Genomic DNA, 11,640 nt, shown 5'->3' on the forward strand with positions numbered 1-11,640 from the left:
TGTGCTAGAGGTGCAACAACTTGTGATGGGTGCAAATACAATGTATCTATTGCAAAAATGATCAAACAAGTCACGAAAGCTGTTTTGTCGGTGCACAAGGTGACATGGGCAGGCAATTCTAGGAACCAACTCAGCGTCCATAGATTTGTGGTCAATTTCGGAAGTGAATTGGTGTTTCCGCTAGTTACCCAAAGTGTTAAGGATATCTATCTATATAATGAGAAGCTGGTAGGTAGACGAACCATTAATCCCCGTTGTGGCCATGGACTCGCCTGCAAGCTGCAGCGAGCAGCTCCTCTTCCTCCTCCTCATGTTCGCCTGCTTTATCGTGTCCTCATCACTTCAATCGTTTGATGCTCCAGATGCTGGAGCAGCAGCAAACTGGCCACCACCACGATTCTCCTTCAGCTTCAACTTCTCCAACGAATCCAGCTACGACACACACGACCTCCGGTTCGAGGGCGACGCGACGAGGCACGGTAAGCTGATCGACCTCACCTACGACTCGTCTATGGGGAACATGAAAGCCTCCCAGGGGCGGATGTCGTACGCCCACGCCGTGCCGTTCTACGACAACACCACCGGCGAGGTGGCGTGCTTCAGCACGCGCTTCACCTTCAAGATCCTATACGACAACGACACCGCCAACAACAGGGGGGACGGCATGGCTTTCTTCCTCTCCGGTTACCCGTCAAGACTGCCGGTCTCCTCCGGTGGGGCCAATCTCGGCCTAGTTAGTGGGAAGCCGCTCTCCGCCAACGGCGCAGACCAGTTCGTCGCCGTCGAGTTTGACACGTTCAGCAACAGAAAATGGGACCCCAATACCTTCGACCACATTGGAATCGACATTGGCTCCATCGAGTCCGTGAACACCACTAGCTTGCCCCGCTTCACGCTCAACGGATCCATGACGGCGACCATCAGGTTTCACAATACTACCAGGAAACTGGTTGCCTCCCTGCAGTTTGATGACCATCCTTCTACTCACCCCGTGGAGGTCAGTACGGCCTTGCCGAACACAAGCTCCATCCGATACTGGCTTCCGCCGGAGGTGGCGGTGGGGTTTTCGGCATCCACGGGCAGAGCCATAGAGCTCCATCAGATGCTGGCATGGTCTTTCAACTCCACTCTTGCTCCGGCGCCCCCCAAAGGTAGCACAATGAATCTACACTTGTTTCTTAGAGAAGCATTCAAACTGCTTAGGTATATTCTAAAAGATAAAACACGTACTAGTAGCTTTGCTTTTCTATACTCCAAGTCCAAACACTCCAGCATACAGATAAAATTAAGGTCATTTAGTTGAGGGTTTCCATGCTTTCCGTTCTTTACAGTATCTTTATAACACATATTGCAATGGTTCATATTAATTACCTTATGTGCACAATTCTAGCAAAGTTGGAGTTAAGATTCTTTTAAAAAAATAAGAATTCCCTTGCAAGTACAATTATACACTACTGCAAAAACCTTTTGTACATACCGTTTTTGAACCGTCTGTACAAATAATTAGCACTGTCGGCTCCAAACCGGAGCCGTCTATACAAATCTAATAGCTCATATAAACCATGTGAGCTATTAGATTTATATAGATGGCTCCAGTTTGGAGTCATCTGAATTAATCTAATAGTACAGACGGCTCCAAACTAGAATCATCTTTGCTATAAGATTAGTATAAACGGCTTCAGTCTAGAGTCATCTGTACTATTTGATTAGTGCGGACGGCTACAATTTGAAGTCGTCTGTAATATTAGATTTGTATAGACGGTTTTGTGCATAAAACTGTATGTACATTCATTTATACAATACTAAATTTATGCATTACTAAATTTACCTAGCCCAGATCATACAATAACAGATTCAAACTCCATTCATAACAGATCGAGTCATACACACAGCACATTAAACATCTTCATTCAATGTCACAAAGTCCTACACATATTATACAAAGTCATTATGAAACTCACTAAGTCATAAACATATGTAAAATGTCAATATTGTTGATTTGGATCACTAAGTCATAACAAAGGCTCGCAACATTTACAACGTCTTTACCGCCTCATATGGAGGCTTCACAGTGCACTTGACCTTTAGATTTGTTATTTTCATTCAAAGCAAAGTAAAGCTCTCTTCATTCTTATTCTTAAGTCAATAAAGCCTGACAATACATAAACCAACAAATTAGCTTTAGCACACTAAATAAAAAAGAAATAATAAGTTCATTTACTTCATTTTCTATATCATCAGCCAAAAAGGTATAATAAATATATAAACTGCAAGATGCAATTATTTTAATATATTAAACCAACCAGCTTCTGTTGAGATTACAAACTTATCTCCTAAAGTTGTCACAATCATGAAATTCATTGCTCTCGTTTATGCATTGCGCATGTATGAAATGGATGAGCCATTTTTTTAATAAATGTGAGCATGTCCTTCTCGAGCGTATTTGTAGGAAATTTATATGTGTAGAAGAAAATTAAAATAGTTAGGCACAATAATGATAACACAAAGATGAAAAATGCATTTTAATATACTGTAATTACACTAACCAGTGGATATTTTGGTGGATTAGAGCCAATGATTTCTAGCATATACGGGGATACTTCAATCATATGTTGCAAGACCGTGACATGAGCTTTAGATAACGTGCCAAAGTCAGCAATGATTGATTTCCTATATATGGTCCCCTTTCCATCCAACCTCCCATCATGGCGAGATATGGGCACACCTATTAGTTTGAGCTGCTCCATGTAATCGATGCAAAACTCGACTACCTCTTCGATTGTGTAACCCCGGACGATGCTACCCTCTGGAGAAGATCGGTTCCATACATACTACTTGAGAATTCCCATATACATCTCAAACTAGTACATTTGACGTAGGAATACCGAGCTTCATATCTTTATCTCTCTCACGAGGTGAATGATAACATGTACCATGATATCAAAAAACGGCGGAGGAAAATACATCTCAATATGACATAGTGTCTTCACCACATCGGCCTGCAAAACATTTAGTACTTTGATATCGATGACCTTTTGAGAAATTGTGTTGAGGAAGTAACATAGCTTGATGATTGTGTCTCGCAATAGGTTAGCTGGATATTTCAGATTGCAACAGGAAGCATCTGTATCATCAACACATGGTAATCATGGAACTTCATGCTAACTAATTTCAAATCTTACATCGAAACAAGTTTTGAGATGTTGACGGAGTAACCGGATGAAACTTTTACACCATGAAAGCACCAGCACAGTTCAGTTCTCTCTACCTTTTTTAGAGTATAGCAAGCTAGAGGTACCTTTTTCGAAGGGCTTAGTTCCCAACTCGGGCCTGGTCTTCATATCAACCAAGTCAAGCCTTGCGTTGAGGACGTCCTTCGTCTTGCCTGGAATATTAAGTAAAAGACCAATCAAGCTTTTGCACACATTTTTCTCTACATGCATGATGTTGATGTAGTGGCAAACTTCAAGGTACTACCAATACGGTAGCTCCCACAATATCAATCTCTTCTTCCACATGCCACCGCTATCCTTAGATTTTTTACCCCCCTTTCTAAATACAACATTTATATCCTTAACCATATTGTGCACCTCTTGCTCTCTCTAGTGCCTTAGACATAAACCTCTCTCTCGTTCTGTAGAATTGTTCCTTCATATTGTGGTACGAGCGAATCCTGTTAAGGAACCTATGGTGGCGCATGAACATCATTTTGTGTGAGTGGGGCAGCCACATACTCGCGGTACGATCTAAGCAATGAGGGCAAGCCGTGTTTCTTCTTTACTCTGGCTTGAATGGTTACGTAGTCAGGCAAATCATTAATTGTGCATAGCAACAAGGCGTGTAGTGTGAAATTGTCTCTTCTGTACGCATCCCATACTTGTGCCCCTTCATTCCACGATGTTCTTAGATCTTCCACTATTAGTCTTAGGTATACATCAACATCGTTCCTAGGTTGTTTTGGCCCTTGGATAAGCAACGACATCATCATGTACTTCCACTTCATACACAACCAATGAGGTAGGTTGTAAATACTAAGAAAAACTAGCCAAGTGTTGTGTCGGATGCGCATGTTCTCAAAAGGTTTCATCCCGTCCGTGCTCAAAGCAAGCCTTATATTCCTCGGTTCCTCACCAAAGTCATCAAAGATCGTGTCAATGTTTCTCCACTAGGGATAATCGGCAGGGTGTCTTTGCTTTCCATCTTATTTAAGGCCCTTCGAGTGCCAGCACAACAATTTGGCCTTCTTGGATTCGCAAACAAACGCTTTAGACACAGAATTATAGGTAGATACCACACCACCTTAGTGGGAATTTCTTTCTTCACCTCGTAGTCGTCTGATTGACTCTTACGCTTGTATCGAGATGCTTTGCACATTGGACATGAATGCAAGTATGATATATCTTTACGGATACAGTCATTCAGACATACATGTATCATTTCTACATCCATCCTCAATGGTCAAAGAACTTGCTTTGCTTCATATGTGCTTTTGGGAAGCTTGTTTCCATCTGGAAGCATGTCCGATAGGAGATCTAATAGCGATGTGAAACTCTTGTTTGACCAACCATGGTTTCCTCTCAATTTAAGCCGTTCAAGCACGGATGACAACTTTGTGTATTACAGCTTGCAACTAGGGAACAACAGTTTCTCTGAGTCCTCAATCAAGCACATAAATTTGTTAAAGTGTCTCTAAGTACTAAAGTTCACATTTGCATCATATAGCATCTGACCCACCCAGTCATCACCGTCTGCACCATCACAATCATTGTCGTCTGCACAAAATTCCTTGTCATCTTCTCTTATTACGTCAACCTAGGGTTCTTCGACGATACCAATGTCTTCTTGTAATATATTCTGCTATTCACCATGTTTGGTCCAACACGTATAGTCCGGTTTAAAGCCCCTAATAATCAAGTGCACTTGGATCTATAGGACTGTGTTCTGTCAGAGAAAGGATCATTTCTACAATCACAACAAGAGCAATATATAAATTCATCACCCTTCTTCAAACAATCCTCCTCGGCAGCTGTCACAAAAGATGTCAGGTACCCTTGGTTCATACACGAACCGTACATCCAACCACGATCCATCTAAAAATGTATAAAGTAAATTAATGTTAAACTAACATAATAAAAGAGAGCAACCGAGTTTTTCGTCGAACAAAATAGAGCTATCATGCAAGCATGCAGTAACAATATAAATGAGAATTAATTCAAAAATAATTAATGATTATCATTATATTATATACATGTATACTAAAAATAAGGGCTAACATTAATTCAAAACTTATCGTTAAATACTATATAGTATTTAATTGTTCTAGATAAATTTAGGGTTTTATTAAATAAATTTTGGTATATAAACAAAAAATTATCAATAACCAAAAGACCAAAATTTATCTAGAACACTATATTAAAGCTAGCCATTTATAGTAATACATAATTAAACCGAGATCTATATTTTGAGCATCATATATACCTAGAACAATTAATATATTCTAGATCATCATGAAAAAATCTAAATCTAGATATAGATATAGTTGATCTCTAAAGATAAAATTAGAACACAAATCTACATCATCTAATACCTAGAACATTTCTATATTATCATGAAAAACAATTCTAGAACTAGATCTAGCTAGCTCTCCAAACCAAATCTAGACCATCTAAACCAAATTAGAACATAATGCTTACCTTGGAGTAACAAATGCCAATAAATCTTCAAGTTTCCACCGAAATCTAGAATTTTTTTGGTCAAAATCTTTGGCCTCTTCCTCCAAAAGTTGTGCATAGTAAACCCTAGAGCTGCATTGTTCTGTTTCGAACAAGCTCGAGCCGGAGGTAGGGGATGCTATAGCCAATAGTACAGATGATTTCAAACTAGAGATGTTTGTACTATTAATTGTACAAACGGCTCATAATTAGAATCGTCTATACAATTTGCATTAGTACATACGGCTCCAACCATTAGCCATTTGTATTAATTGTACACACGACTCCAAATTGAAATCGTTTGTACTAATTGATTAGTACAAAAGACTCTTATTTGGAGCCGTCTGTACTAAAGCGTCCCAACTCCCCCCGGTTATTTTCTTAGACAGTTCTAGTTTGGAGCCGTATGTGGTAATCTCTTCTAAACAGTTTAAATTTCCACAATAGATCAACATTTAGAATAGAGCAACAAACATTCTTCAGATAGAATCATAATAGACATTTAAAATAGAGCATCAGATCAACTTGCAGTTCAACAGAATCACAACAGAGAGCATTTAACTAACTATTATTTAGCATTTAACCAACTAGTTCTTAGCAAATTAAACTAGAGTACTTAGAATTTAACAAACCCTAGCTAGCAGTCACTATATAACAAACGAACCACCCGACTGCGCATGCAAAAGTAACCCTAAAGAACTTCGAATTGCCATCACAAAAGAACCACCTGGCCAGCTACGCCTCCCTGTCAGAATCATCAATGATGAAGAAGTCATCGGGGCTGCCATCATCGTCGCTTGACTCCTCTCCGTCCGCATCCTCATCTTCCTCCTCCTCTTCCTCGTACTCATCCTCCTTCTCCTCCATGTGACACCTCTTCAGTGTCGGCTCTCCAAGGAAGTGTTCCCAATTTAAGTCAGTGGAAGAGCCTGATAATCCGGAGTTAGACTGCACCCCATCCGAACTCTCCAATGCCAGAGCTACCTCTTGGTCGTTGAACGAAGGTGCAGGGGTGGGTGGTGTGGCCGGAGTCGGTGGTGGCGAGGGGGAGCATGGAGTGGCTAGAGATGGTGGTGCTGACGGAGTTTCCATGGCCGGCCGGCGACGGAGATCGGGTGTAGGGGTGGGAGGGCTCAAGAGAGTGAAGAGGCGTACGGTCGGGTGGGGTAGATGGAGAGTGAAGAAGACGAAGTGAAGAATATGAAACTTACGAAGTAAGGGAACACAAAGGGTCGCTCGAGAACCGAAGGGTTAGATATTTGTACAGACGACTCGGAATATGAACTGTCAGTACTAAGGACATATTATAGACGGCTCATATTTTGAGCCATCTGTATTAATGGTACATATGGATCATATTAGTTGGAGTCGTCTGTACTATTGGTTTTAGTACAGACGACTCCAAACAAGAGCCGTTTGTAATATTGGAACGCGAAGGGTCGGATTGAACTGAAGGGGAACACTATTATTACACATGGCTCAAAATATGAGCCATATGTAATAAGGCCGGTAGTACAAAAGGCTCCGTTAGCATTATTGGTTTTTAGTACATACGGCTCCAATAACGAGCTATCTGTATTAATAGTACACACGATTTTCAATGGGAACCGTCTATACTAAAGCATCATGCAACCCTGGGGCTACTTCTCGTCATTTTCTGAGATAGTTCTACTTTAGAGCCGTCTGTATTAATCTTTGCACAGACGGCTCAGTTGAACCATCTGTACAGGGGTGTCTCACAAATCATTTCTGTAGTAGTGATAAAAAAAACTCTATGTTTAATACAATTATAGAAAATTAATGGGAACATCTAACTTTAAGGTGATTAATTTTTGTTACTTTTGAATGAACATTATGTGCCAATATATCAGCATCCAACAACATGTGCTGCTTTTGTGTGCAGTGTTAAAATTAATACATATTTCCAGAAATTGAATACTATTTAGTACCTGCAATTTTAAGCTAATTAGGTAGTTTTCAATTTTAGGTGATTGGGAGATGAGAAATTCCATGCTATCGAAATTTTTGAGCTACTAAAATTTCAATAAAACTGTGCATAAGGATGAACTCCAACAACAGCTGTTAAGAAAAATAAAAAAATTCTCTCCTTCGCATAACAGTATGACTATGACTATGACCATTATGTAACTTCATTACATTGAAAGAACACTCCAAGTCAGTACATATTAAAACATAATCTAATTCTATGAATTATAGTCATGCAGGACTATGTTTGTTTCTTTACTTAAAATTGCTATGATAGTTCATTTATTGGCGCTAAGATTATGAAACACAATTTATCTGCTCGTTATCTAAAAAACATATCTACCTGAATGCACGGTCTTGATGACTAGTAAATATGTATCGGAGTCCCCTGCACCGTTAATATTAAGTGGAAGAAATGTTATAAATTCCCGCATTTGAAAATAGACATCTTATTAGCTAGTCATCCAAGTTTGTCTACGTATATAATCAATGGGCATATATTAATAGTTCATATGGCTGTAAGTGTTATGTGCCCACATGATTAATGTGTTTTGGCTCCAATTTATTTTTTCATGTTCGAAAAAAAGAGCTCGTGCATGGTATGTTGTTATTGTCGTATGGGTAGCTGAATTGGACGCTGCATAATTTGAGGGCCACAAAAAGAGTTCATGCATGATAAGTCAATAAAGAAACAAAACAAGAAATGCTTTGATTAATTTGGGAGCTAGCTACCAATCTAGCTACTACTGAAACTTATGAAGTACGTGTATATATTGTATGCATTTAACTATATATATATATATTCATATTTAATAGTGTCTGAGCATTATATATGTTTACAAAGATCAAGTTACAATATAATTAACCATCCAACTTCTGTTGTTCTTGAGATATAGTAAAACAAATACTAACATATAAAAATCCACTAAAAATATTGGAACCAACAACATAAAAAAATTATGAATTTAAATCCACTACACCTATTGCACTACAAAAATAGAGAAATACCGATAAAAATATACTTGTACATGTGAATATTATTAAAAGTAAGAAATATCAAATTTAATGGTAACGGCCAAAGATCTCTTAGCACTTCATGCAACTGGCAGAAAGCAAATTTAATAACCACAAAATAACAAATGTGATGCTCCCTACTCATTTTAAATTAAGCACATTACAACTGTGGTGTAAGACACATTGCAACTTTAGTTTAAGTGTTTGGTGTACACACATTGGCCAGCTGCAGGGGCCCCAGAAATGAACATGGAAAAATTGAATCAATCAGTCAACCTACTAGCAATTGTGTTCTTATATTGTTATATGTACGCGTGTTCCAATTGCCATAATGCATGCAGGCCATGACAAAAAGGCAGAGGTTATTGGAGGTGCCTCGGTAGCTCTGGTTCTGTCGCTGCTCGTGGTGTGGTTCATCCTCTCTTATTGGAAGTTGAAAAGCAGACGCCGTGCCTTTGAGAAGCAGGGAACTGGAGGCCCTAGGCGGTTCGAATACCGCGATTTGGTTTCTGCGACAAACAATTTTTCTACTGAGCTTGGAGAAGGTGCCTTTGGGAAGGTTTACAGGGGTTCCTTGAAGAATTTGGGCTGTGAGGTGGCCGTAAAGATCCTGAACGAATCTCGACTGGGAGGAGGCAAGGACTTCTTCGCAGAAATCAACACCATTAGCGAAGCGAAGCACAGGAATCTCGTCAAACTTGTTGGCTGGTGCCGGCAAAATAGCTGGAGCATTGTTGATTTCTTGTGTTGGTGTAGGCAGAATAAAAGCGATAAGCTCTGCCTTGTCTATGAACTAGTGCCCAACGGCACCCTGGAAGAGCACTTATACAACCGGGACCATGTACTACCATGGGCGACGAGGTAACTAAGATATCCACACAAGTGCCTTTATTTAATATATATGATACTACAACATTGCATATTCATATGTAACACTGTACGTACATATATGTCTGTCAATCTATATAGGTACAAAATAGTGATTGACATTGGCTATGCTCTTGTTTACCTCCATGAGGAGTGCCATCCATGCATCCTGCACAGAGACATCAAGCCGAGCAACATACTCCTGGACAACGACTTCAATGCCAAGCTTGGCGACTTCGGGCTGTCGAGGATCGTTGAACATGGCAAATCAAAGGTGCTGACGATCCCTATAGGGACCGAGGGTTACCTAGATCCACAGTGCAAGAAGCCGGTGGGGATGGTTGAGTTCCGTCCTAGCTCTGACGTCTACAGCTTTGGCATCGTCTTGCTCGAGATTGTTGCTTGCAAAACAGGTATGGTTAGGGAGCAAGTCTGGCAATGGTACATGTACAACTCTCTCCTACAGGCGGCTGACGATAGGTTAGAAGGCAACTTCGATAGCAGTCAAATGGAGCGTGTGATTATTCTGGGGCTATGGTGCTCGTTTTCTGATGATACCAAGCGGCCTACCATTCGGCAAGCTATGGATGTCCTGCAACATGGCAAGCCGTTGCCTGACCTCATCTCATTGGACACTAGTTCGGCCCCAACCGAACTGGACGCGGGCATCGATCAGGAGGCACCTTGGTCAGCTGACAGCTAGCCCTTGTAACGAGCAACATGCATGAATGGATTACTCTTGTGTGGGTCTATCGGTTGTTGGGATAGATAATAATGTCAGTATTCTTTGAGTTTGTAATAAGTTTGCGCAAAGCCCAGGTCACAAGTGGGTCTGGGTCTGTGCTCGGTCAGTAGTCAGTTAGGAGTTGATTTGGTCAGGTTTTGGTTAGACAGAGTCTGTTAGCAGGTTGGTTGAGTTCAGTTAGTAATGGTAGCAAAGCTTGGAGGTGGGATGGCACGTTCGAGCTTGCGGCTATGTTGTCCGGCAACTAGCCCATGTATTTTTCATCTCATTTTCCTATTTAATCGATCAAAGAAAACGCTGGCTCGATACCAAAACCAGCACCAAAAACCAGCCTCAAAACATCAGAGTTCTGAATTCACTGTAGCACATACGACACTTTTTTGTTCTTCGTCAGAGAGCGATTGAGAGCGAGCGAGTGCAGGGCGAGCTGATCGTCGGCTGCAACTACATCAGTCGTGCATCATTGTATGCATGCGTAGCTCTCATCCATCGGGGTTAATAATGCATTTGCTTCTTTCACAGTTGCTATTCAAAACATGGATCATGCATCTACACTGCATTATACATGATAGTGCAAGTCTTGTTTGCATTTGTGTTTTTGGCTATATATGTGTGTTGATGTAACAAATAACTTAACTCGGGTATATGTACGTACTATTTGTGTTGGATCTTGGAGTTGCTATTAATTTCTTAACCATTTCCAAAAAAAATTGTTATTCTGAAGTCATTGTTTGGGATGACTACAGAGCACAGGTGTTGGGGAAATCGCTATTAAGGATCCCAACGTCCCTGGGCCTCAGAAGTCCAGGCCCGAAGACCGTCAAGCTCCAGCCCGGGCTCCGCGACGGTCCCGGAGGCCGTGCCTCTGGAGACCCAGAGCCTTCGAAAAGATCAATCAGGAGGGGGCCTGTCGCCCCCCACGTGCAGTGAGGTGACCAACATTTAATACTGGTGCAGTGGTGGCCGCCTGACACCATGGCGCAAGTGGTGGCTGCTTGACATGCTGGTACAGTGCGACGCCGAAAATAGATAACCCGTCGCTAGGATAACCGCCTTACCAGTCGTATGGATAATTACTAGGCTAGCCCGCTCTCTGGTTGTACAGTATAAGACATATATCTCTGCCTACCTCTTAGGGGCATATTTGTATATTCACACTCTGAATATCAGTATAAATACAGACCCTTGGCCATCAAGCCAAAGGGGGAAAAAGATTGTCCAGACAACTTTGGTGTCTCCTTATTCTCCGCTTCTCCTTCAAGCTTGAGGTATTCGTGTGACTTGGCTCTCACCGCACTTTGTTTGTGAAGACAGTTT

At 41.0% G+C, this 11,640-nt stretch overlaps 1 protein-coding gene across 1 annotated transcript; it reads left to right on the plus strand.

Annotated features, from left to right (window-relative positions):
• The first annotated feature begins 262 nt into the window (after window positions 1-262).
• LOC133887480 (L-type lectin-domain containing receptor kinase IX.1-like) lies at window positions 263-10,988 on the plus strand. The gene is made up of 3 exons (XM_062327449.1): window positions 263-1,151; window positions 9,053-9,572; window positions 9,681-10,988. Exons 1-3 carry the CDS (start codon window positions 263-265, stop codon window positions 10,279-10,281), a joined length of 2,010 nt encoding a protein of 669 aa, XP_062183433.1. The 3' UTR covers window positions 10,282-10,988.
• Window positions 10,989-11,640: the final 652 nt, after the last annotated feature.

Source organism: Phragmites australis, chromosome 12 (assembly GCF_958298935.1).
Source record: "Phragmites australis chromosome 12, lpPhrAust1.1, whole genome shotgun sequence".
Lineage (NCBI taxonomy): Eukaryota > Viridiplantae > Streptophyta > Magnoliopsida > Poales > Poaceae > Phragmites > Phragmites australis.

Excerpts from the sequence above, each read along its gene's own strand:
- LOC133887480 (XM_062327449.1), top strand. The coding sequence starts at position 263 with ATGGACTCGCCTGCAAGCTGCAGCGAGCAGCTCCTCTTCCTCCTCCTC. Across the intron at positions 1,152-9,052 it reads TGCTCCGGCGCCCCCCAAAG|GCCATGACAAAAAGGCAGAG; the intron begins GTAGCACAATGA and ends TAATGCATGCAG. Across the intron at positions 9,573-9,680 it reads GTACTACCATGGGCGACGAG|GTACAAAATAGTGATTGACA; the intron begins GTAACTAAGATA and ends CAATCTATATAG.